The sequence below is a fragment of the Cololabis saira genome, chromosome 13 (assembly GCF_033807715.1).
Source record: "Cololabis saira isolate AMF1-May2022 chromosome 13, fColSai1.1, whole genome shotgun sequence".
Lineage (NCBI taxonomy): Eukaryota > Metazoa > Chordata > Actinopteri > Beloniformes > Belonidae > Cololabis > Cololabis saira.
In genome coordinates, this window is record NC_084599.1 from 29,405,574 (window position 1) to 29,433,231 (window position 27,658).

At 39.2% G+C, this 27,658-nt stretch overlaps 2 protein-coding genes across 3 annotated transcripts in view; one reads left to right on the top strand and one right to left on the bottom strand.

Annotated features, from left to right (window-relative positions):
• The window catches only part of LOC133458556 (ras-related protein Rab-3A), a 32,480-nt gene extending 23,300 nt beyond the window's left edge, over nucleotides 1–9,180 (top strand). The window contains exons 4-5 of the mRNA XM_061738588.1: nucleotides 53–177; nucleotides 5,720–9,180. Coding sequence (XP_061594572.1) covers nucleotides 53–177; nucleotides 5,720–5,910 — 316 coding nt within the window. The 3' untranslated portion in view covers nucleotides 5,911–9,180. The remainder of the gene's footprint in view (nucleotides 1–52; nucleotides 178–5,719) is intronic.
• An 896-nt stretch (nucleotides 9,181–10,076) lies between these two features.
• On the bottom strand, nucleotides 10,077–15,385 carry LOC133457851 (transcription factor JunD-like). 2 transcript variants are annotated; one of them, XM_061737213.1, is made up of 2 exons: nucleotides 14,948–15,385; nucleotides 10,077–12,768 (listed from the first exon to the last, which is right to left on the bottom strand). In XM_061737213.1, the coding sequence occupies exons 1-2, from the start codon at nucleotides 15,254–15,256 to the stop codon at nucleotides 12,202–12,204; spliced, it is 876 nt and encodes a 291-aa protein (XP_061593197.1). In that variant the 5' UTR covers nucleotides 15,257–15,385; the 3' UTR covers nucleotides 10,077–12,201. The 2 variants fall into 2 exon arrangements, with proteins under 2 accessions (XP_061593197.1, XP_061593196.1); XM_061737212.1 differs by having other exon boundaries at nucleotides 14,936–15,385.
• Between the last annotated feature and the right edge of the window lie 12,273 nt (nucleotides 15,386–27,658).

Here is a 27,658-nt window from a genome sequence, read left to right on the forward strand (position 1 = left end):
ACCTCACAGCGTTGGATTTTCCTCTCTGACTGCAGAATGTGTTGGTTCCCAGGTCGACTCAGATTAAGACATACTCGTGGGACAATGCCCAGGTGCTGCTGGTAGGAAACAAGTGTGACATGGAGGATGAACGCGTGGTGAGTGGAGATAGAGGCCGGCAGCTGTCTGAACACCTTGGTGAGTTTAAACGCTTTAAATCTCTTCTATCTACAGTAGCACCTACGCACTTAACCAATGTATGGGATAGACCTCCTTGTTGCTGTTTATACTTGTTCTTATGTGTCACTAATTACATCACCAAACACTAGGGGGCAGTGCAGGTTGTTTTCTGCAGAACTGTAGCTTGCAGAGCTGCACTTCCTTTTGTGTACTTCCTATAAGTAGCTGCACAGAGCAAATAAAGTGTATCATATGTGAGTTGTAGCTGGTAAATGTCGCAACCAAAGTGCTATTCCAATTCAAAGTTCACATCTGGACAATTAACTGTTAAAATCCATGGATCTGCTCTTGCGCTTCCATTTTATCGAGGATGCATGCACTTGAGACTTGTGTACAGCGTATTAGGACTGGATAAACCTCATATGAGGTCACACATAGGTTTACTGCTTTTCAAATTTCTTTTTCTTCTTAGCCATTTTCCAAATGAGGGAAATGGACACCACCATGGACCACCTTATTATAGTCAGTCGTTAGTTTTAGCTCAGCTGACTGAGCTTCTGCTAACCTATGATGCTAATTAATACCACCAACGTTCATTCCTATCAAACCTGTCCAAACATTCTCATTTTAAGTATTGCTACTGAACCGTCATCCAAAACCTGCGCTGCGATAGCTGAAACGAGGACTAGCAGAGCTCCACTGGGCCCCGTGGTCGCTCAGATCCTTCAGCCGATCCACTCCAGAGGAGCTGCCGAGCTGCAGAGCTGCTGGCAAACATTTACAATGAGATTTTCTTTTCTCAAATGTTTTCTTTCAGTGGAAACACAGAAATGACTGCTACATATAGCTGGTGCTCAGTTAGCACAAGCTGCCTGCCTTTAGTTAAGCTTCATCCTTTGTCCCTTCCAGGCCAATTCACAGCCAGTCACAATGTTCTGTTGGTGAAACTGCCACATTACATATTCTCTTAAATCAAAAATGACAATGCTCTGTTGGATATTTATTCACTTTATTCATTCTCAGAATTTAATACAGTGCTTAGCACAAAGGTGACTTTTTCTGTTGCAACGTTGGATATTTGAGATCTGCAGAGATTTACTAGCAAATACGCAAGTCCAAACTTGGCATACTTGGACTTGAGAAATGGCTGTACGTCAGGGTACGGTGTAGCTTAAAGTGTAGAGTTCCCCACTAAGATGATGCTGACACAGGGCTTTACTGTTGAGTGCATTTTTTTTGTGTTCCTTCAATAAACCTTTTTAAATTACAGTGCAGTGTAATGTCTCATGTGGGAGCTAAAAGAGCATGTGAGAAGGTGATATTCCCCTTCTCAGCATTTCATTCTAGTGTTATTTTGTTTTGTGTATTTTGACATCTATTCAATCATCAGTGACTGAAATCCAACCTTGGCATAGTGTGGTACCCACCTTTTCATGTTCATTTACATTCTCTTTTCCTGTTACATTTTGGGCTTATCTCAAACATACATGTACTTACGCAGTTCCTGCTCCTACGGTTCGGGTCGATCGCTCCTGCTGCAACAGGTGTGGTATTTCAACTGAACTAGGGTAGAAGGCACAGTCCATAGTGAGCAGGGGGTGTAGTGTTGGGATAATTGCTTCAAAGTATATTTAAGTGAAAAACAAATGGGGGAAATTAATGTGCAGTGTATATTTTTGACATGTTATATTTCATTTTTCAGTTATACTCATATTTTTGTCTGATAATTGGTTTATTATGGTTGATTTAATTTGTTTGAAATCCCCCTTTGGTGTTGGTTTGTCCTGATTGGGGCAATTTAAGGTTAGGAACTATTTATTCATGTTCTGGGTCCCTGGAAAGCGCGTAATAATAATAATAATAATAATGACTTGGATTTATATAGCACCCTTCAAGGCACCCAGAGCGCTTTACAGAGATCATTATTCATTCATACACATTCTCACTGGTGGTGGTAGCTACAATTTGTAGCCACAGCTGCCCTGGGGCAGACTGACAGAAGCGTGGCTGCCATATCGCGCCAAACGGCCCCTCCGACCACCACCAACATTCATACACATTCCCACACATTCCCACGGGGCAAGGTGGGTAAGGTGTCTTGCCCAAGGACACTACGACAGCAAACTGGGACAGAGCGGGATTCGAACCGCCGACCTTCCGATCATTGGACGACCCGCTCTGCCACCTGAGCTACTGCCGCCCCGCGTAGAGACAACTTCTGTTGTAACAGACACTATATACAAAAACAAAAACATTACAAAAAATGAAATTAATTGAATTGAATTGAATTGAATTGAATTGAATTGAATTGAATTGAATTGAATTGAAGAGTGCTGCATTGGGGTTTAGAGAGAGGCAGCGGTAGGTCTGCTGGCTTGCTGGAGGGAAGGTCAACAGTGCTGAAAGTGCAAACCTGTTACAGTCTGCTTTGGGTTTGGTTTAGATTTTTTTTTTCCATCCCCAGTTTGGTGATTTGTCCACTATGTGTGGACTGTTTGGTTTTCAATAAAACAATTTTCTTTTTTAGTAAAACCATCAAACTGCCACTTCCTCCTTCCACCTTATCACATCCTGAGACGAAGTGACAACTCAATCCCTCACAGAGCTCTTTTCAATAAGACCGCTGTCATTGTTAACTGTAGATCACGGTCAAATAGTAAAGTGCTGAACACATAATGAATGATAACAAAAATACAATACTGTTAACAGTTAAAATAAAAACAATATGAACAATATAATAAAACAAATAACAATGTTATAACATTTCTCACTCAGTTTGAGGAAAGCCAATGCAAAGAGATGGGTTTTAGGCAGGTAGTTGAAACTCTCCTGCGCTCTAGCCGCTCTAATGCATAGTGGGAGAGAGTTCAAGAAATTTTTAACTGGATTCGAAAAACTACCAGCAGCCAGTGCAGAGAGGAGAGCGCAGGGGTGATGTGATCCCTGCATCTGGTCCCTGTGAGAAGACATGCAGCCGCGTTTTGAACTAACTGTAGGCGGCAAATTGTGCACTGGTCAAGGCCATAATGCAGGGAATTACAGTAGTTCAAGCCAGATGTTATCAATGAATGTAAAACTGATCCATGTGGTTTGGAGGCAGGTAAGGCTTAACTTTGCTTAACTTTGCTTAAAAGTCTAATAATGTCCTCATCAAATTTTACAATTTCAGTTTTTTGGTAATTTAAGTTTAAAAGTTCAGTCTTTTACTTGCTTCACACATTTCTGCAGAGTTCCAAAGCAATAGTTTTTTCGATCAAATGGCATATTAATTTGGACCTCGCCAGTAAAGCAGTGAAAAGAGATGTAATATTTTTCAAAGATTGATCCCAAAGGCAGCAAATAGAATGAAAACAAGACAGGACCTAAAATTGATCCTTGCGGCACTCCACCAGTAAGGTTGGCTTTTTCTGAATAAAAAGGGCTGAGTTTGACTGAAAAATGTCTGTTCAATAGGTAGACTGAAGCCAATTAAGCATTGTGCATTTAAGGCCTGCACATGCTTCCCGAAGGGTTAGAAGAATTTTGTGGTCAACAGTGCCGAACGCCGCTGCCAAATCTAAAAGCACCAGCACGGAAGAGTTGCCTCAATCAGAAATTAAAGGATCATTCAAAAAATGTGCAGTTTCTTAGCTGTGACAACTAGAGCAGCCGTTTCAGGTTTTCTTTAGGTTATGACCCCTCTGCCAGGTTAGATTGCAGCAGTACATTTAGGGGATTGTTGTTGCCTCACCTAAACTGCCAATGTGACTTTGACGGTGCCAGTGAAGCTGCTGGAGCAATCTTGCGTTAAGTTTTCGTGTTGTTCCTGTGCCAAAGAGCATCATCTTCAAGTTCTCCCCCCTCAATCCTAAAACATGCATAATTATTTAATTAGTTACTTTAAATTGAAGGAAGATTAAAATATTTGTCTGGCTCTCTGTTTAGTCCAGTGAGTGACCCGTCACAGGGTCAGTCATACATATCTATGGGTCATTATGGCCTCCCAAATCCATGGTTACTCCTATAACTTCCATTGTTGTTAGGTGACAGAAACTTGCATCTCTGTTAAAGCTTTTGCAACATTATCACCTCACATTGCAAGTTCAGCGGATCCTACAACACGTTTTAAGCAGACTTGCTGAAATGGCAGTTAGTGAGCTGTTCCTGTAAGTATTTACACTCTTCCACCTTCCGCCAGCCTGATTTGAATTCCCATATTGGAAAAATAACGTTTATGTTGCCTGATTAAAACTGTGCCTGGGGATTTGAATAAATATTCATTTTTAATCATATTTACTGAAACTGTCACGATGCCCTGACAGCAAAAGATAAAACAGGCACTCCGTGAACAAAAAATACGATTATTCCGGCCCCTTTTAGTGCTTTTTTATGCTCTGAATGCAGTGATGTCCAGGGGGAGTCTTTAAACTGTCACCATTACCGCACAACACTTTCAAGGCATGACATTTTTGCCAATACTCCACCTCGCAGTGTGTGTGTGTGTGTGTGTGTGTGTGTGAGGGTGACCCCAAGGTGAAACAGTGGGACTTTTTGTTTTGTCCCGAGGCGAGCTCTGCGTGTTAGGGCGAGACGGGATCATGGAACATCCCATCCTCACCGACAACATTACTTTCAGTCCGATGACACCGCAGTGCTGGCAATGTCCGTGTAATCGTGCACTGATCCTCTGACCCGCTTCTGTTCCGTCTGTGTGAATTTATAAAACGGAAAGGTGGCAGCCTCACGAGGACAGCGTTCTTCTGCAGTTATAACGTCATCGCTGTCTTTAAGGATCTTATCTCCATCACCAACATATCTGCTGTTGTCATAGGAAGTACCATATTTTCCGGACTATAAGGCGCACCTAAAAGCCTTTAATTTTCTCAAAAACCGGCAGTGCGCCTTATAATGCAGTGCGCCTTATATATGATCATTACGGTCATTTCTGTTGCTGTAGTCAGGGGGATTGTAGCTACTGTAGTTGGTGTCGCCGAAGTAATGGCATTAAAAACGTCAGGAATCGTCACAGACGTTCAAGACAACAGCAGCGACGCTGACTCGCATAATGGCGACTTTGACGAGACGGAGCAAAGCTGGTTTTTATTTTGTTAATAAAGTTTGACATACAGTACTTTTCTTCTTCTTTTTTTTTGCATTTGCTGTAGGATTTTGTATCATTTCCTGTAGCGCAGCTCCATCAGGTAGATACGTAACTCAACGTAACTATAGTATGGTATTTTACCATATATTTATGTGCGCCTTATATATGGAAAAAGTTTTAAAATACGTCATTCATTGAATGTGCGCCTTATAGTGCGGAAAATACGGTACTTACTTGTGGGGTCTGTTTATGTTGAGGAGCTCTGAAGGAACAGCTGAGAGGAACCCGGCAAATTTGTGTTTGTTGAAATGTTCAACTCTACCCTGTCTCTAAGGCCACCCGTGTTCTTGGTGTAAGTTCTCTGGGAACCATGACTAGTGCAATGGCACATTTTCCCCACAGACATCAAGGAGTGTTATTTAGACCTCACAGACCGAGCACACCTCTCTGACACCCTTCTGCTCCCTGTTTCTCCTCCAGGTTTTGAGTTCTTTGAGGCCAGTGCAAAGGACAACATCAACGTGAAGCAGACTTTTGAGCGCCTGGTCGACATTATCTGTGAAAAGATGTCGGAGAGTCTGGATGCCGGTGACCCGGCAGTGACAGGGGCCAAACAAGGCCCACAGCTGACAGAGCAGCCCGCCCCTCCTCACTCGGACTGCGCATGCTAAAGCTGACTCATTTCCTGAACCTTTTTTTTTTTTCCTCTCGTTATCCTTGTCCTCCTTCAGCTGTACCCCAGGTTCTGACTTCATCACCTCTCTCACTCCCTTTCTGGCTTATTCCCATTGGTTCCTTGGCTGAAAAACACAAGAGCCAGGCTGAAAAGTATCTGAAAAGCTCTGAGATGCTACTGGCCCACTTTTGAAGGAGTGTTTGCCTCTTGTTTCTCCTCATAGAGGAGCTAAGTGATTTTGTTTCTATCGCTAGGTATTGATCTGATGCCAAAGCAGTTTCAGTCGAAACCGAGCTTTTCAGACTCTTCGTAGCCGTGGTTTTTGATGGTTTTCCCCGTTACTCCGTGTGGTTTCACAAGAAGGATTTGACGGCTTACATCCTCAGAGTGCCATTTAAATCCTTCCCAAGTTTACAGTACTTTGTTTCATGTCAGTCAAGTGTCTTGAAAAGATGCCAGCCCTGGATTCAGTGACCGGGAAGGCCACTGTGGAGTTATGCAGGAGCAATGTCCCATCTGAGATCTGCGTGTTATGTGTCATGTCATTTATGTGTCTCTTTGTTTTCTCGCATATTTAAACATGAATACAGCAAAAATACGCAAATTACTGCATTTTCATTGCTCATTCGAGTGTTTTTATTTGGTCCTCCCGATATTTTGTATTCTTCCGCCCTATTTATTCTTTTCATTTACCGGATGGGAAAATATGAACAAGCTGGAGATGGTGGAAAAAACAACAAAAAAATGAAATGAGGCATTTTATTGAATTATTATTTATTTTAATTGTAAATATAAATGTTGTGCTAAACATATATATACTAAATATACATAAAATCTACAAGTATGCACTTCCAGAAATAAGTATTTTAAAAGGTATGACGTTCTATATAAGAGGTCTATGTTGTAGGGGTTTTTATTTTTTCTTTGTTTTTTGGACGTGTGCAAGCAGCTCGTCCGGGTGCAAATACGTTTTCCTGTTGGTTGATACTTCAGAAATGTTGTGATGTCAAAACTGCAACTTCATGCTCTGAAAAATCCAGTTTGCAAGTCTAAATTACAAACCGCACCCTCTGTAAGACGTTTTCTCCCCTTCTGAACCGCCTCTGTGGGACTTCCAGCTCCACTGATGCAAAACACGTCAATGCAACTCTGTTGTCAGCGGAGGGCGTAAACGAAGCATGTTAAATACTGTTTAAGCCAGAAAATGACTGTAATAACACTGACATCTGGAGTGTTTCTGAATATTTCGTTACAACAAGGGTTTTGATGCTTCTGCTCCCTTATGTTGAGCCATGTCGTTGTTACTTTACTAACAGCTAATTTATAAATGAAAGAATATCTGAAAAAAACATTTGTGAAAACGTATCTATTGCATTAGCTAATAACACTAAATATCAGTTCATTTTACCTCTGGCAGAGGTAAAATAAACAACCAATGGCTTAAAAGTCAAACAATTGTGCTGGTCATGTCAGCTGCTTTATCCAATATTAAATCATTTAAACACTTCAGCGTCCTCTAAGCTATGTGGATATTGTTTTAGGAGATGTGAATGACTTTTTTTCTGTTGCATGTTTTCATGGTATTTTGCCTTTATTAGGTAGTCGATTAGTCAGCGAGGGGAAACATCGGGGGAGAGTAACGATGGCGTAGGACCAGATCCGAACTGGTAGGCCACGATGGCAAGCTTGACTAAACACTGAAACTACCATAAAACATGGCAGTTTGTTTAAAAATGCACGGAAACCAGAGTTGCAATTTGATCTGTACTGTATCTGGTATTATTCCTTTGAGGCATTGAGATAGCCGCCAAAAACAGCAAGACTCAAGTGACTTTTCAGCGTTCAGAACATATATCAGTCCTTTGTATTGAAGAAAATATCAAATAATCGTCCAGCATGACTTTATCAGCATCCTGTCTGACCACATCCAACATTTAGGCTGCACTCAAGGGATTCATACCTGCTCTGCTGTGGGTTTTTTTTTCTTCCTCAGTTCAGATACGCAGCCATTGGTGTTTAACTGTAATGTTTTAAAAGATGAAGACGCATCTTGTTACTTCTAAATGTGCTTCAAACTACACGCAGACGCTTCAGGCTTTTGCTTAATAACAAAAAAACACTCAGAACTAAACTTTCCGCACAGCCGGTACCCTGGAGCAGCTTTACGGGATTTCCACAGGCTCTGGTTGTGTGTGCTGTCCTCTCCACTCAGTCTTCAGGTAAATCAGAGACGGCACTGGTAAAGTCCAGAAAAAATCTAAATAATCTGTTGTGACCTGTTTTCCCAGCATCGCTGACGTGACTATGCCTTTGTTTAAATAAGGTTTTCAAAGTTCTAGCTGGCAGATGCACCTTCCTTTGATCAAAACTGGTGAAGCAGCTCACAGTTTTGTGTTTGGGAGCCAAAATCCGACATGTGATCAGTTTTACAAGTTCAAACTGCAATGAAACCAGTTCTGCTGGGAGTAATGCAGTGAACTTTAGTCGTTCAAATGTGGTGCAAAAAAAACGCAGATGAATAAGACTATGAAGTAACCGTGCTAATCTAGATATAAAAACAAACTAAATAAATAAATCATAAAGTCACTGTCTACAACTTTAGGACTAAAGCAAATATGAATCAGTTATATAATTATTTTGATAGCAACTGAAATTACAACTAAAATTAGAAAAATTGGGCCCCAGTCAAACTGTCACAGTAATTTTGATCCTGCATATTGTAATTCTTATTGTTCGTAAACTGTTTCTTTTCCAGTAAAATCCAGACTTCTTAACTGTTCTCCTTTATAATACGTCTTCCTCTCCATATAAATATCATGTGTAAATACTGTACCTTTCAGTCATATGTGTGGATTGTGTTGTATCGACTCAGGCTTGCATTGGAAAAAACAAAACAAAACAAAACGGAAAAAAAGAGAAGGGGGAAAAAAAAGACAGTGAAAAGCTGAAAACCCCAAAAGAGCCATGTTGTACTGTATCAGCTTTCATTTTTAGACCTGCTTGTGAATGAATGTGTCACTCAGTTACAAAGCAATACACACTACAGCATAGTACACAAAAGCAGATGCCATCAAGCTTGGTAGAGGCTGCCCACCCTAGATCTTCTACAAGCACGCAGAAAATTGTGACTTTATTTGGTCTCGTATCACTGCCTCTTCAAACCCTTTCAGTTTGGAACATGAAGGTGAGAGAATATGCTGTGGATGTTTTTATCTGTACTTTGTGGTAAAACAGTAATAAAAAAAGGAAAAAAAACTGCTAACAATTTGTTGACTTGTTTTTTGGAGACTTAAAAAGAGTTGCGTGGATGCTGCTATATTGCCTTCAAGCGAACTTAAAGGCCAACAGAAAATATCAGATGGAGCTCGTGTTTTCACCTCGGCAGGAAAGTCGTGGTTTTTGACATCCGGGTTGGCTGGATTATTTCAGTTAAATGGTTGCTCCTGCATGGGTTAAGGTGAGTTCTAGTGTTTTCCAGCAGTCCAAAGCACACATGGTTAAGATGTGACTGTAGGTTAACTGTAACTGTGAGTGTCCATACATAGTTGTTTATCTCTGCTGTTGCCGGGTTAGACTCCAAACCTGCAGCCCTGAAGGATGCATGTGACTGGTTTCTTCATCCTTTTCACTTTTTTATTGTTGGACTGTTTTTAAAAGATAGATAGAAAAATATACAAGGCTGATAGCACTTTCCCTCAAGAGTTTAACATGCATCTGTACCATTAGAGAAAAATGAAGTCCAGCATATCACCTCAGTCCATTTAGTCAGCCTTTACAGCAGTGATTTTAAAAATATATTGTTGAAGTAGCTTTTATTTTGCCCATCAGTGACATGTTTTAATTCCCCTATGTTTTATTGACCTTTGACTTTTCTAATTGTGTATTTTTTTGCCATAATAGTTTTAAGTTTTTTATAGTAAACTTCAAAGGCAACTGTACTATTTTAAATTTTTGGTTATTTGAAAGTTAACTTTTCCTCTGTCATTCAGTTAGCAAATCGTTATTAGTAAAATAAGAATTAAGCTAAATAATAAACTAAAAGAACAGAAGCTTTACCAAAAAATAAAAAATAAGGACTAACACTAGAAAAAACTGATTATTACAACCAAAAATATGAAACCAACAGAAATGGTGGACCATGACAATCCTTCAGAGTAACAATAATATTTATTCAAATATGAAATATGAAATTCTTTGTGTATATTTGATTTGACTTTTTTTTTTGTTCAAGAAAAAAGGGCTTCCTATACAGTACAATGAAAGAGCACAAGTGTCAGACTGTTAAAGGAGAACATTACAAGAACCTGCAGTACTTGTACTCTTGAGAAATATTCAGATTGTAGTATTGCATGGAAGTATACTTTTACAAACACAGTTACTGCACAAAATATCTGTTCATACAATTAATATATAACAGAGCCATCTAAAAGTTATTACAAACTTGATGCTGTAAGTTACATTTGATTTTACCCATCAGATGATAATCAGATGATAATCAGGAGTGACAGAGCAAGTAATAAGCAGAAAAATGAAATTGGCAAATTAACTTCTGGTCAAACGTTTTGCCTCAGAGTCAACCAAAGCTATCGTCAACATGCAGGTTGACTTTGTCTTCTGACCCAAACCCCACCATCTCCTTCATGAGTCCAAGTACAAAATATATATATAAAATAATGAAAATGAGGTTTTTCAGATTTTGTCTTTCAATTTGAATTCAGACACAACCTCCAAAGGTGGTCAGCAGTAAATATCAAAAGGATATGGACAGATCATTATGGTAAATAAAAAAAAAAAACAGCTCCATCTTAGGCTTATTCTTACATTTTATATTAAGCACCATTGTGTTCCCTAAAACAGCAATTTATCAAATTGAGTGCTCCCTTTCTGTTTTAATTAACGGTATTCAAATAGGTCAGTGTTATTTCATATTAAATGTCCTGCAGTGCGTTTGTAATTTCTCATCGACCAGCAGAGGGAGCAAGAGCGCAGGCTGCAGGGACCCCACTAATTTAAGTTCTGTTGAAGGACAAATCTACATCTGTTGAATGTGTACAAATCATTTACATCAAGTGGTCCAGAAAGAGTCACCAAAATCCCGATTTTACTTGATTGCATAGACAGATAAAACAAATAAAGCTTATCTTAGGCCTGTAACATGCTTACTCGCTATGAAACCTAATTTTGCATTAGATTAGACGTGGGACATTGGGAAATTCATACTTGTGGGCTTGAACCACTTAAATACTTCCAAAATGTAGTTCATGATATGAATACTCACATTGTCAACGGGCAGGTAAATATGGCTTTCAGCAGAAATAGAGGAAACTGTGTTTATTACCAAGCAGCATTTAATTCATGACACAGTGGCATGAACCTGACTAACTGCAGGCCAGATGTGATGGCAGCAGTAAGTGTAACAAAAAAGGTTATGAGTCTCACATTTAACACAAGAACAATGAAACAGTGACATTGTAGAGTTATTTTTTTCTTTTAAAAAAAGTAGATAAATACATGATGTAGAGGTTGAATATAATTAACATTAAATACATTGTGCCCTGTGACACAAAGCTGGTAGCAGCATTGGAAACAATGACATGCTGACAGACCCAGAAACACATAGTAAATAGGTTGTATATGTTTGTTTTTTTTACATATCAAATTTGGTCACATATGCATTTGTTTTTCTACCATCCAGTGGCTTGTGTATAAAGAATGCATGTGTCATAAATGTGCATAATTTTGCAGAAATATGGTATGTTTGGTCCAAAGTTTCAGCTTGTGGACTGCCAGTAAAAGAAAAATGTACAGGGGGGAATTTGGATAGGTGTTATGTCATCAACGTGCCTCTTTATCCCAGCAATACATGTACAAACATGGTACAACAGGATATCAAATAGTGGATAAATCAAAGGAAACTTTCCTTTAAATCCCTCATGGTGCTCATTTATTCCTGTTGGATGTGAGAGCACTTTCTAAATTAGCCCCCGCATCTCTTATGTTTACCAGGAAAGCTTACATTTGACCAATTTTAAAACGCATCTTAAAGCAGCCGGTCAGTAATAAGAGTTTGGCCGATACTATGGCCTGATGTCCATGCCAATGTAGAAAAAAAACCCCAACATCAACCAAGTCTGTGAAGCTTATATGCTGGTCAGTAGCCCAAGTGGAGGTCGGTCCTTCTGAAGGCTGAATTATGGTTCCACGTTACACCAACGCAGAGCCTACGCCGTACCCTACGCCGTACCCTACGCCGTTGGTGTAACGCGGAACCATAATTCAGGCTTGACTAGTGGACCTGGACTTCGTGCGGCAGCAGCTGGCAGCCGCTGCTGACGTGGGTGAGGACTTTCTGCTTCAGCTGGGACACCTGGTCCCTGAGCAGGCTGGCCGTGGAGGCCAGGTCCGTGTTGTGGCTCTTCAGCGACTTCACCTTGTCCTCCAGCCGGGAGATGCGCTCCAGCTTGCGCTTGCGACACTTGGTGGCTGCGATGCGGTTCCTGAGCCTCTTCCTCTCGGCTTTGATGCGCTCCTGCGAGTCCATGTCGGCGGGGGACGGCGGCGGGCTGTTCTCCCCAAAGCTCTGCACGTCCGGGACCGTCTGCGGCTCCTCCTTGGGCGGGTTGAGCCGGTGGTGCACCGGGGGGGGCGGGAAAGGCACCGTGTCCGTGGAGTAGTTGACCGTGGTGCCCAGCGTGGTGCCCAGCGAGGTGCCCAGTGGGGTGCCCAGCGAGGTGCCCAGCGTGGTGCCCAGTGGGGTGCCCAGCGGGGTGCCCAGCGGGGTGCCCAGCGGGCCGCCGCCGTAGCTGCTCAGGTTGGTGTACACCGGCAGGTCCGGCTGGACTAGGGTTGCCACCTTTCAGAAATAGAAATAAGGTTACGCCCCGATTTCAGCAGCACAGGCGCAAAAAAAAGGGACATTCCCCAAACTTCTAAACTGCTTAGAAATTTATTTATTTTATATGAAAAAACAAAATGCTTTGATTTAAAGTGCTTTAATAGCATTGAACGTGCATGACTGTACAGACAGCCAACCATACTAGCAACTGAAATAGTATATCTATGTATGTCCACATCAGCCCAGATGTATAATATAGCTACAGGTGAAGGTCGGAAAATTAAAATATGGTGTAAGTTCATTTATTTCAATAATTCAACTTAAAAGGTGAAACTAATACATTACATAGTCTCATTACATGCAAAGCAAGATATGTTAAACCTTTATTTGTTATAATTCTGATGATTTAATTATTTATTGATTTCATAAAATATTCTAATTTTTTGAGATTTCTTATTTGGGGTTTTCATAAACTGTGAGCCATAATCACCAAAATTATAACAAAATAAAGGCTTGAAATATCTCACTTTGAATGTAGTGGGAAATATTATATTTGTTTCAACTTTAGTTTAATTTACTACTAATGAAGTTTTGCAATATATTCAAATTTTGCGACATTCACCTGTATATTATGACATTAATAAATAAGAGCATAATATATGTCCCGTATTGGTTCAATAGGGAATGCAACTTTTAATTCCGTAACAATTCCGTATTTCAAGGGACGGTAGTCCATGGGCCAGACCAGATATCAGTACCACTCAAGGTGACAAAACTTGCTTATAATTTTTGAAAAGATCCTTGTCTATAGATGATATTTTGGTATGATAACCCTTCCTGAGTCGCAGCTGTATCATAGTTATCAGCTCATGAAGTTACATTTTAGATGCTGGTGCATATCCTGGTTTAGACTCATATACAGGATATCTGTCAATGTTTCACAATATTGTCTTTGGTATAATTTTAAAGGGGACCTTTTAAGCATTCATTCAAGCTAAGATGTGAATCTTTCTGACCAACATAGAGGTCACTGCAGCTCTTTAAACTACAAACAACAATTTTTACAAAACATTTTTACACAATTTTCGCCTAAATGATATACTATCTTTTAGCCCTGTGTCATAGGAACAACAGAGACCCAAAATACAAAAATTTGAATACTCACGAGACCATAAGGATTCAGGAAATGTATAATATACCCCATACTATATCATTGTTTCAGGTCACGTGAGCCTTAAACTAGAAGAGCATCATTAGGCTCCTATGAAACTATAACAGCCACTAGGCTGATGTCACAAACTGGTCTTTATCATGCAAATACAGGACAAAAAGGACACAGATGAGATAAGGAACCAGCTTAGTTTTACAACATTATACACATAACAATATTGTAAACAAAATTAACATCGTTATTAATGGGAATATGTCAAGGTCTGATTATAGTTGGGCTATCAAGTTCTGTGTGTACTTAAGATAGTGTTAAGAAGGTTAACCAAGTACAGAATCATCACATAATGTCAGTCAAACTATGATACAGCTGCCACTTAGGAAGGGTTATCATACCAAAATATCATATACACACATAGATATTTTCAAAAATCATAAGCAAGTTTTGTCACCTTGAGTGGTACTGATATCTGAAATTTTGGGCTCTGGCCCATGTTCAAATTTTCCGACCTTCACCTGTATATTATATCAATAAATAAGAGCATAATATACAGGACTGTCTCAGAAAATTTGAATATTGTGATAAAGTTCTTTATTTTCTGTAATGCAATTAAAAAAAACTAAAATGTCATACATTCTGGATTCATTACAAATCAACTGAAATATTGTAAGCCTTTTATTATTTTAATATTGCTGATTATGGTTTACAGTTTAAGATTAAGATTCCCAGAATATTCTAATTTTTTTAGATAGGATATTTGAGTTTTCTTAAGCTGTAAGCCATGATCAGCAATATTAAAATAATAAAAGGCTTGCAATATTTCAGTTGATTTGTAATGAATCCAGAATGTATGACATTTTTGTTTTTGTAATTGCATTACAGAAAATCACAATATCCTAATTTTCTGAGACAGTCCTGTATGTCCCGTATTGGTTCAATAGGGAATGCAACGTTTAATTCCGTAACAATTCCGTATTTCAAGGGCCGGGTACGCAAGCCTGTAGGCTGCCCGCTCACCTGGGCGCCCACCTGGTCCGGTCCGCAGGACGCGGCTCCGGCTCCGCTCAGCCGGTTCTGCTTGTGCAGGTCCTCCAGCGCCTTTACGAAGCCCTCGGCGAACTCCTGCTCGTCCGTCACCGTCTTCGGGTAGAGGAACTGGGGGCTGGTCGGCGTGGTGGTCACCATGCCGTTGGACTGGATGATGAGCCGCTCCAGCTCCGGGGAGGCCAGCTTGAGCAGCCCCAGCTCCGCGGAGCCGAGGATGCTGTCAGCCTCGCGCATCTGCGCCTTCAGCTCGGCGTCGTGCGCCAGGCTCAAGTCAACATCCTTCTTCATCATTATTATTTCCCTTGTTGTTTGCTCGACGGTCCCTTCAGAGATGTTTCCTGCCCATAACACCAAAAAACGTGAAATCTTAAGGTTTTAAGCGCCTACCCGAGGCTCTCCTCTGTGCCACTGTGCGCTCTAGCTCGGCGCCTCCAGCTTTTTTCAATTGGCACGTTCCATTATGTCACGTGGGAACACGCGCATTGGGCAGAAATTACGTTTCCCATAACGCTGTTTTGAATAATGAGACACGCAGAGAAAAGACAAATAGAAAAGAGGTCTCACTCTGCACCGTATTCCATAGATAAAATAAGATAAAATAAAATAATCCTTTAATAGTCCCACAGAGGGGAAATTTGCAGTTTACAGCAGCAAAGGGGATAGTGCAAAAACAAGAGGCATCAATAGAAATAGTAATAACACAATAATAATAACACACTATAAACAGTAAACTGGTATATACAATAAAAATAATAATAAGAAAAATAAATAATAAGAAATACTAGTATATAAAAAAATAACAGACGGATATTTACATAATTGCACGTTGCAGTGAATGAAAGATATTGCACATTATTTTCCTTTATGTACATTTATTGTCAGGTTGTATGTGGTCTACTGTGAGCAGTGCTGGTTGTGGAGTCTCACAGCTGCAGGGAGGAAGGACCTGTGGGCTAAAACAGTGGTCCTCAACCTTTTTTCAGTGATGTACCCCCTGTGAAATATTTTTTCAGCCAAGTACCCCCTAACCAGCGCAAAGCACTTTTGGTTGTAAAAAAAAAGACCTAAAACAGAGCACTGTGCCATCAGTAACTGATTTATTAAACATAAAAATATTGCTGCTACGCTTCATCCACGACTCCATCGTTGGTCCAAGTGATTGACAGGTGAAGCCAGGTGGCATTTGACAGGTTAGGTGGAACCATCCTGGTGTGGGGGATACTCTAGGGTTTTAGGATAATAAGTTGAATAGCCTACACCATTTTATGAATTTAGACTTATATTTTCGTCAATTATTTATGAAATATTTATATTTAAAGGATTTTTGCATGGATTCTACTTTTTAAATATATGTATATTTTAAAATCTCACGTACCCCCTGGAGTGCCTTCACGTACCCCCAGGGGAACGTGTACCCCCATTTGAGAACCACACGGCTAAAACATCTTTGTGTCCGCACAACACTAAAAACATTTACTATTTCCATATGTGGAGTGAAGTTGTGGAACAGTTTGGGTGCGGAGCTCAAGCAATGTCCAAGCATGAGCCAGTTCAAACAGCGGTACAAAAAGATGGTTTTCACAGGGTACAGGGAGGATGACGGGCTTTGACAATCACCGGGTGTTTCCCCAGATCATTTAGTCACTTGTTTACTTACATTATTTATTTTCTTTGTTTGTTAATATGTACATATGTAATGTAAATATGTAACTATGTATATTCATGAGGTGTTGGTATACAATATATGAGAAGGGAAAAGGGGTAGGATTAAATACGCACATGCTTCTTTCTACTCCTTTTTGGACATGGTAACATTGTTTTATTTTTTTTGTTGTTTTGACTATTTTGACTTGTGTGGTGTTTTTATTTTTTCTCATGTTCGGAATAAAGCTTATATTCATTCATTCATTCATTCAACCCATGTAGCCGTCGTTTTACTGAAATTACTCTTCCCCATTTTTAGCTATTCTGCTATAAACACGATGTTAATGATGCTGAGATGATATTACCTTTATCTTACATAGTAAGTATCTATTATGTTACATAAAAGTCAAATAATAAGGCTAGTAATGTTTATCAAAGTAGTCATAGCAACAGCCAGTGGTCACCAACCCTGGTCCTCAAGATCTACTGTCCCGCATGTTTTACATGTTTCCCGGCCTCAGCACACCTGATTCTAATTAACGGTCGTCATTAGCTCGTTATCAAGGTCTGGACAGTTCTGTTGTCGACACAGCTCTTTGTATCACGGTGTGCTGAAGCAGGGTAGCATCTAAAACATGCAGGACAGTAGATCTCGAGGACCAGGGTTAAAGACCACTGCATGATAGTTAATCCATTTTGATGAGTGAAATTAGCTTTCTTCTTCATGGATACCTCCATTATCTTTGCCCACTTATTTCCATTCTGGGTCACAGGGGTCTGCTGGAGCTTGTCCAGCTCTCTTTGGGATATTGTCAGTTTTTGTAAAGGGAAAATGAAGCTTAAACGCAGCAGCAGCACATGAAAGATTAAAAACATCATTCCACCTTTCATGGGAATTAAATGACTAAATAGAAATCCAGTCCTACATATCAATCATAATTCAATAAGGGCCTGGGCATGTTGTAGTCATTGAATTGTCCATGAGCTCCTATGTATGCCAAAGTATCTTTGAGGCAAACATAGCTCCATCACAAAAGTTAAAGCGGGATCAGAGTTAGTTCATGCAATAGGATGATGATATGAAGCACACCAGCAGATATATAACAACGCCTGAGAGAAGGGAAAAAAAGAAGAATCAAGGTGTTGCAGTGAACCAGGTGAGATTCAGACCTTACTCTGATTAAAATGCTTTGGTGAGATCTTAACAGAGATAGGCATGAATTAATACACATGCAAACCTCATTAGACTGAAGCAATTTTGCAAAGAAAAGCAGGCAAAAGTTTCCTCCACAACCAAGTGACGGACACGGGATTTTGCATTTTGTACTGTTATATAGTATGGCATCTTAGGATTGTACTTTTCATTTGTCATGAAGTATCATGCAGAACAACTATAAAATATCATTAGATATTCATGGTAAGATATTCATGGTTCCCAAGGTTTCAATCCTAGGCTTAGTTCTATCATAGTTTTGACATTTCTTCCCACATCAGATTGCATTCACATTAACGTAAGGATTCAATTCTTTTTTTTTTTTTTTGTGGCCCAAAAATGACCATAATTTCAACACCCTTGGTTTTTCCCTTTTTTAGAAATATTTTCCCTTTGAAAAGAGGCTTTATTAACCCTTTCACCATCGACTGCGGGTTAGCCTTGCTGTGTTTATCCAAAACAGAAAACTGTGAATGACTGTGTGTATGGCTTTGTTTTTGTTTGTTTTCATTTATTACAATGTGATTTAAACTGAAATGTTTAAACTGAAATAGTGCTTAGTTTGTTAGGTACTGTTTTTCAAGGTCAAGAATTACCTTTCAATGTGTGCAGAGTTATTCATGTTGTTAATAGACGATCTTTGGCCTCAAAACTATTGCCATGGAGAGGAGGAATAAACTAAGTGTGAGGTGGTGCTCTGAAGACTCACGTCATGGTGAGTTTTCACTGGCACGTACCCTCATTTTCAAAGAAATAAAACTTAGAAATGTATTCAACCACATGTTTATTTCATAAGGATGTATTTATTTAGTATTTGCATTTGTTTTCCTTTTCGATCTTAATAATGATTTTAATGATATTTTTATCTGTTGATGAATAGGCTATAATGGATATGTACCAGCTTTCATAGTTCAAACTTATAAATGTAGTTCATGTTTACACAATGAACTAAATATTATGCATGACGGATGTGGTTAAAGGTACGCATCTATGGTCACAGTTGATTCAAAAAAGACTGCTCACTTCTCTTTAAGACCTCAGTCACGACAACTGTTGTATTTGGGGAAGTGGAATGTGGAAGAGCTTTGAGTTATAAATGTTCCCTGGACAGTAAATAGTGCCATGGTTGCTTTCTCACACCCAACAATGATTTCATTTGAATGGATATTTGCAATGTGTATATTTTCACTCCAGAGTTTTTATTTTCCATTTCAGGCTTCTGTTTTTAATTTTCCACATTTAATCTAAAATCAAAATAGTATCCATGTGTTCAACCGTAAATAGATTAGTGGGTCCGCCTGTAGCCACAGACCTTAAGTTGTTTTTATGGCACTGTCCAAGATTGACTTTTGTTTGGTCTCTTGGTCTGTCACTCTCGTTTTTTATTTTTCTATTTTTCCCCCCACTGGTAGTTTCTTGAGTCTCTATCAGTTTCATTGGGCTTGGTGAGTGACGTAGTGCCATAAAGTGATACAAATATGTTAGAAGAGACAGATAGTAACTGATAGTAAAGACAGGACACTGCAACAGATGATGCTTCCTAAAAGTAGGCAAATAAATCAAGTTTCAGATTAAATTGAAACTGATGTTTTGATACAAAAAGTTATTTTTGCTGCTTTTAAAGATGTGTTCTGACATTGAGGACGCCATGTGATGAAATGTTTCATGTTTTATTTCAAGCTGTTCCTGCAATTATAAGAAGCAAAAATTTACAGTGAGCTTCTTGTTTCTGTCTTTCTTTTTTTTTTTTATAACTCAGTGTGTTGCCATACTCTCTTCTTCTGCACCTGTAATGTTTGCAGAATGTGTTTATGAAAGAAAAAGGAATAGATCTCTGAAAAAAAAAAATATTGGCAGCAAATGTTTCTCTGGAATATTAATTGAAATATTTGCATCAGAGAAATGTAAACTGACACTTTTACAACCTCTTACTCAAACCTCAGGCATTTTGTTGCTGATGGCAGTCTAGATGTTTCTTATTTTTACTCCATGGTCTCAACCTCTTCCAAAAAGATCTGTAATACTGATTTGTCTTGACCACAATTCACATTTCTACTCTGTGATGGTCTGTCCCTGGCAACAGAAGTGGACACTGTTAACGTTTGACTTTTTCTTTGTACGGTAGCTCTTGTGAATGTTGCTCTGTATTGCAGTCCTTGACAGAGGTCTTATACAGTGTTTTTAATTTCATGTGTGTACATCAGCTCTTGAGTGGTCTTGATGTAGTAGCCTACTGCCTGAGGTCTTTAGTTTGTGCACTCTTATTTGCCTACAGTATGCACAGAAATCCCTCCAGATTCTTTGAATTATTTTAATTATATTACGCGTTGTAGATTAAAAAATCTGTGGAAATCTTTTCTATTTTTTGTTTTTATAGTACCAGATTTTACCCCACATTTTAGACAAGGAACTGACCCAAATTTCTTACATCCTGTGTGTTACAGGACAGAGAAGCATGAATTGATGTATAATAACAAATTAAACAATTCAAAGAGACAAAACATGGACTATTTTGGGTGTCAATGGGTAATTTTCACTTTCTGTAGTCTCTGTGGATTTACTTGAATTGTTTTAAAACCAATAGCACACATAGATAAACAGACATTTGCTCACTTATTTGAAGATCTCTCCCTTTCCTGTATGAAAACACAGATTTACAAAGCAACCTGAATCAACCATCCTTTTACTCAGTTACTGTCCTAACAAATGTGTTCCAATAAAGGCCTTTTTTTTTTTTTTCAATGGAGCAACATTTCACTGGCTTGCGAGGAGATACACAGCGGAGGTTTGTGCGTCACAGGTAGGCCCCATCCATTACTGCACAGCTCTGTGGGGGCGTCTCGCATGTTAGACTCTGTGATGTCACAGCTTTTAGTGCTGTGGCGGAAAGGGAGGCGGTATATGTGGAGGGAGTGGGGGTGGGGGTGTTAACCAAAAGAGGAGGGATATTTTTGTCTAAAAGCTTCATATTGTTAAAGAGTGAGTGGGGGTGCCGAGCCTGCAGGCGGTAGCGGGGAAGGAGGTTTGAATATATTTTTCAACCTCATTACACAATCTCTCATTTTCCTTTCCCTTTGAATTTAACAAGCACAAATATGGGCCAAATACACTGGGAATTAATTAGACGTGATGGCTTTGTGGACATGGTTTTGTTTTCTCCTTCTCAAGGTGTTTGTTCATATGTACAAATGAAGTAAGAAATATATAGTCCACACAGTTTTACCCAGCCAAAATATGTTTGTTTTTGTGTTTTTCAATCGTAATATCAATGTATGTCATGTAATTTGCTTGTGATGATAGTTGATGTCAATCTAACAGAAGAAGATTCAGATTGTTTTGAGAAGTATTAGGTTTAGCTTACATCACATAGCTCCCATTCATTGGAATCAGGTGTTGGAGGAGAGAAACATCTAACACATGCAGGGCAGTGGCCCTTGAAGACGACTGGGGAACATTGGTCTACAAACTTCCTGTAGACCTGAGGTCTGCTCCAACTGTCAGCTCCTTTAAATCAGGCCTAAAAACATTACTGTTTACTCAAGCGTACTCCTAAAATAAATACTTACCTGCTGTACTCTACTGCCCTTTTTTTAACAACTTGTGCTTTTTATTATTTTACCTCTTTTCTTATCATTTTATTTCATTTATTTGTTATTTAAGCGTACTCTAAAATTAAATACTTTCTGAAAACCGCAAATGAAATGTGTACCTGCGGTACTCTACTGCCCTTAGTTTTCAGCAACTTGTGCTTTTTATTATTTTACCTTCTTTTCTCATAATTTTATTTCATTTTATTTGTTATTTACTGTCTAATTATGTCTTGCCGCTTTTAATGTCAATGTAAAGCACTTTGCACTTTGAATACCTTGTGTTGAATTGTGCTATATAAATAAACTTGCCTTGCCTTGCCTTTTTTATTTTTTTTTTTATTTTTTTTTAATTTATTTAGCACAAACAGTATCATATAAATAAACAACATGAACAATCAACATTACTGGGATGTGCAAAGGGGAGGTATGAAACCCAAGAGGGCTTATATGAAAACCTCACCCAACATATTCAAATATCAAATTTGTTACAGTTTAAAAACAACATAGGAAAATAATTGAACAGTAATGAGAAATAAGTAGAAAAGTGTAAAGATTAAACAGTAAAATATACAAGGAAAAAAGAAAAAATAAATAAATAAATAGGAATACGTAGATAAATGAATAATACAAAACAAAAATAATGAATAAGCTCATAAGGAGAGAGAGAGAGAGAGAGAAAAAACACAACAATAATTATCTTATGTCCGATGATACACGGTTTGACTGATGAGGTACTTTTTAAGAGCCTTTTTAAATGATGTTAAGTTAATAATTTTTTTCAGATAGTCAGGTAGTTGATTCCAGAGACGTGGACCTTGATAACGAATTTAAAATTGCCCAAGTGCAGTTCTAAAGAAGGCAGTGTGGAGGTTGGAAGAGCTTCGTGTCTGGTAGCTATGGACTTGGTTGTTGGACATAAATATGTCTTGCCTTACATCCTGGACAGTTTACCCGTCCATAGCAGGTTGGGATTTGTTGATAGACAGATCAGGGCACCAGACGGCCCACTGTTGATCTCCTCATGCACCAGCAGGTCAGACTCCTGGCCTGTGGACCTTCCCACTCGCCCAGCCTGGAGGTCACAGGTCAGAGTGCTCCAGTTACCACTGGCACCACTGCTGTCTTTACCTTCTGAATCTTTTCTGTTTTTCCTTCAACCCTTTAGTCTTTTTTTTCAGCTTCTTGTGTTCCTGCTTCTTGGGTTTGCTGTTGCTTGGCATTGCTAAGTCTATTACTCCTGCTTTCCCCTGGACTTTGTTGATTGCTACAAGGTTCAGTTGATTAGCCAGCATCAGTTTATCAGTCTGACGTTTGTTATTCCATTCTCCACCTCTCGTGGCAGGTATCTCCCACCTTGACTTGGGGACTCAGTACAGATGTTCGTCTACTACACTAATCCAGCTACTTGGTTGTGGTGTTTCATGTATGCTTTGCTTGACTGTTTCTTTCATGTTTATTACATGCTGGATTGTCTCTGGGTCTCTGTCTAGACCCTGGCCGCTATTACGCTCCTGCTCAAGGCCTGTCGTTGTCAGTCCTATCACAAAAAGCTGCTCTGAAGTACAGAACGGACACAAGACAGCCATAACTTAAGTCTCATAATGATTACTCCTCCATCCTTCTCCATCTCTTCATCCTCTTAAAGGGATTTCTCCTGTTAGATATATTTGCTGAACATGCCTGGCGCTTACTTCCTCCATCCACTTTGTGGGCAGTATCATGGTGTTGGACTTGGGGTGAAATCTTGTCTTAATATCAGTCGCATCCATTGCACCTTTCAGCTGTTTGTACTACTGGTTTACCTCTCTCTGTGCAGCCTTCTCTGCCATGGAGGACTCTGCTTCTTACCTGCAGATGTTCATTTTGTAGCCAAGCATCCCTAGGATCACTGCTCCTGCACTGCACCCCATTGATTGGTCATCACTCCAGGGATTTCATTTGTTGTACATTCACATATTTGTTGTGCATTCACATCATCTAGCAGACTTTCAGAAGGTACTTCATCTCTTAGCTTTGGTAAGTGGGTCACGAAGGTTCAAGCTCTCCAGGTTAGTTAGGATCTTGCATCTCATGTCAGCTGCCTTTGTATTCATATTGTCAGGACATGTTAATTGGCGTTGGTAACCTTTCTCCTAGGGTGGTGATGATGATATATCCTCCCCAACCTGTTGTCCTGGCTCTTCTTTTCCAAAGCATCTTTCCCGTACCTCAAACTCTAGTTGTGATATCAAATTCCACTTCCTGACACTGAAATGCTGAGCCACCAGCTGTTTTTTTGGTCAGGGCTGGGGTTGCATTATGATCGGAATCCAAGCATGTGTTAGTCACAGAAGCTCATGTTTTCACATTAGTGTCCACAAATCCACGTGGCTTCCAGACACTCTGATGTGCTGGCAATTCATCCCAGCACATTATAATGTAAACCAAAGGCAAAGCTCAGCAAGATCATGTAACACGAGCATTAGTGCATCATATGACTCTTACATTCCTTAAGCGTGAGTCAACAAGAGATTGTAGAGTGCACAAGGATCTCTTGGCGATCACTGTTACTTCTCAGAATGAGTGAATGCAGCATGTTAAGACAGCGTGATGAGCACTCAGGAATGCTTCACACCGGTTCAAATGATTCAGCTTCTGCCGAAACCAGGACGGTAATTGTTTTCAGCTGTATTGAGAAAACATGTATTTGATGCTGATGATTAATGTAAAAAACTAGAGCAAATATGAGCACCAAAGAAGTGAGCATCCACTATGTGTCTAAACAGATATAGATTAGGCCTACGGGCATTAGTATAACTTTATATTGTAAAAGCCTTTCTCTTTAAAAAAAAGAAGGTGTTCAGTGTTAATCTTCTTTAACAATGCTGTATAACATTAATATCAGGTATATGATGCACTGTAGGGATGTGTGTTCAAAAATAAAACAGAAAATTTGATTTATATCTTATTTTCTTTCCGGCTCTCACCTTTCACGCACATTCTGGCTTGAAGTGTGTTGCTCCATTAATAGCAGCATGTGCCATCTTTTGAAACAAACATGTGCCACTGTTACATCTGTTTTACATATATGATCTATTGTCTAAAAAGAAAAACAATCTGCACCAGTAGGATTTCTGCCTTAGACCAGGACAGAGGCCCTCAAGGACTGGAGTTTGACACCCGTGTCTTAGACGGATGCTACAACTGAGCGAAAATGTCAGTGGAAAACAGTGGATACCTGGTGCGCGGGGGGATTTGATCTCCTCTTGCATGCTTTTTGAATTCTTTAGAATGAACTATTTCCACTAAAACAGGGCAACTTAAAATCCCTTTTAGTTATTTATTTTCCCTTCAAAGGAGATCATTGATAACATTTTTAGGAGTTCACTTGACACCAGCCAATTGCATATTTGAAATGCTGTTTGAGATCAAGCGATTAAGAAGTTGATAATTGTGATCAATTTGAGTGAGTCCCACTAAGCTGCTCCACTGGGCCCGATGACGCAGTTTCAACTGTGGGTGAAGTTCCACAATAACGGAGGATGTAGGAACCTCTTGCATGACAGAGAGACACGTGAATGTGTTGGTTTTCACAGAACACACCTGTGTACACAGAGTTACACGCTGATAATCTGAAAGTCGTAACCACAAAAACCTCAGACAGACACACATGCCTTCATTGTTGAGCTCTACTGTTGTAGAAAACAGAAGACTGCATTCAAAATGGAACTAGGTTTTTCTTTTTCAGAAGCATTACCTTTCTAAAAGTGCGGTGTCTGTAATCAGGAAAATTACAACCTAATGTCCCATATTTAAAGTCTTTGTGTCTTTTTTCAGCGTCTTTAACCATCTGAAAACATTACATTCTCCTTACTTTCAATATGAAATTTGTGGGTTTTTAAAAAGAGATCTCTTGCTTTTTCCTCACTTTCATCTTTTACTCTAACCGGAGCATTCATGTATCATACCTCAGTTTATCAAACCAAATTTTAAATTGTAAATACATATATAACAATATAATAGTCCCATGTGATCATATATGATGTTCTTGGTATTTTAGTTTGGTGTCATGAATCTCAAGTGGTTCCCATAGATTTTTAGCTCAAATAGGAAACTGAAAAATGTAAATGACATTTTATGGAAACGTTTTTTTTTTTTTCACGGTCTCCACATGGCTGAGGACTTGGTTTTCTATTAAATGTCAACTAGAAAAATAACCAACATGTGTTTCCATTGATCACTGCACTCCCTGTGGCTTTTTATCTGTTTCCGATTATTCATTTGATTAATGTTTAGCGCCCTTATCCAAATCAGTTCTCATAAGACTGTTTTTGAAACTACATGTTCTGCTAGTGCATAATAAAATGTAGTATGTAGTATGTGGATTGCGTAATTTGCAGTATGCTAAAAACACAACCTCCAGGACGATTTCCAGTTTGCAACTGACGGGCGTACCGTGTGAACTGAATCCCATAATGCAATTTTCCACTATAACTGAGGCCAATCGAGCCATTCACAGAGGTCACATGAATCCCTTTTAATTTGTATATTGCATTTTATTTTTTTTACAATTTCTATTGCTAAATTAACTATTTGTTTTCTATTTAATATTTTTTGCACGTTATTGTCTTGTGAGCTGCTTTAACAAGTGAATTTCCCTCCTGTGGGATCAACAAAGTTTGATCAGTTCTTATTTCATGGTGTCATATTATCCAGTAATTACAGACTGTGTAAAAAGAACGAGACTAACCCTCTCACTACGTCACCCATACGTTTTCTAAAAGGTTAATACATTTACAAGTATATGAATTAGTGGAGTTAACGGTCAATGGGTAAATCATGTTGTCCTCATAATTACTGTTAAGTCCATGAGTTCTCTTTGTGTTTACGTTTTCCAACATGTACCAGTTTACGCAGGTCTAGTCTTCATTGTATGAACAGTTGCTTCGCAAATTTGAGCCAAAACAGCATAGTTTTGTCACTAAACAAATTACAAAGCCTAGATTTGAACCAGGAACCTTTTTCCTGTGGGGCAACAGTGCTATCCACCTTTCCATGGAAAAAAAAGCATGCTAATCATTGCATGCCCTTGCCTGTTCTCTACGCCTCGTAATGTGAAACATTGAAGGGGTGTGCGCGTGCTGGGGTTTCTGTGGTTAAGAGTTTGAAATTGTCTGTGTCTATTTGGGTGTGTGATAAAAACCAACATAACTTACATGTCTGTCTGTCATGGCAGAGGTTCCTACTTCTTTGGGTATTGTGGAACTTCGCCCACAGTTTGAAACTACGTCACCAGGCCTCATGGAGCAGCTTAGTGGAACTCGCGCAAATGCTCAACAACCTGGGATTGTTGTATTTTATTTTTATTTTCCTGTTAATAAGGATGGGTAATGTGTTAAATGAAAAAAAGGAATATTGCAAGTGCTTTAAAGGGAGGAGAAGAAATGAAAACACAGGTTACAGCCAGTCCATGACATGCCTTAAATAATCATTGATTTAAAATGAACAGCAACAGTTTGCCCAGGTTTGATTCTCTCAAACGTTACAAACAAAAGGAGTCACAATGTCACTGTAACTACTGATGGACCATCGGTTGTTACTGATGGATGTGTCAACTTAGAGGGATTGTGTGTGAAAAGTGAGAACTAGGAAAAGAAATGTGTCAAGGTTTGATTTTTGTTTTTGAATATACATACCCACACTGCATCACATACCTAACTCTGAAGCACTGCCAGGCTTTTATAATATCAAGTTACACCAGTGATCGCAGTCCAACCCCGCTGCAAGTAAGGCAACATAACAGGGCACATGTTGTATCTATTGAGCTTCATTAGCGTGTAAAGCTCACAGCAGAACCTCAGGAAAGTCACTGAAACACAGGGTGGATGCTTATATCTACTGAGACCTTAAAATTTCTCAAATGTGCTCCGCTCTTCCGAATGAATCAGAGGTTTAAGGGCAGACCAAATATTCATCACATGTTGCTTGCTTATCTTTGCTTACAGCCAAAGCTGATTCATTTCAACTGGTGCCAAGCATCCCAAGTCCTCATCACGCTGTCACTCATTGTAAGAAGTGAAAATCGTTGCATGTAGCACAGTTTCACGGTTAGTCATGATATCAGTCATGTGACGTGCTGATATAACTGTTTCTAGTATATATATATATATATATATATATATATATATATATATATATATATATATATATATATATATATATATATATATATCAATATGGCAATATATCACAATACTTTGCCTGCCG

Bases quoted from the DNA above. Each gene is read 5' to 3' on its own strand.
- LOC133457851 (XM_061737212.1), bottom strand. From the start codon at position 15,256: ATGATGAAGAAGGATGTTGACTTGAGCCTGGCGCACGACGCCGAGCTG. The intron at 12,769-14,935 runs GTGAGCGGGCAG...TATTTCTGAAAG, and splicing joins CGGACCAGGTGGGCGCCCAG to GTGGCAACCCTAGTCCAGCC.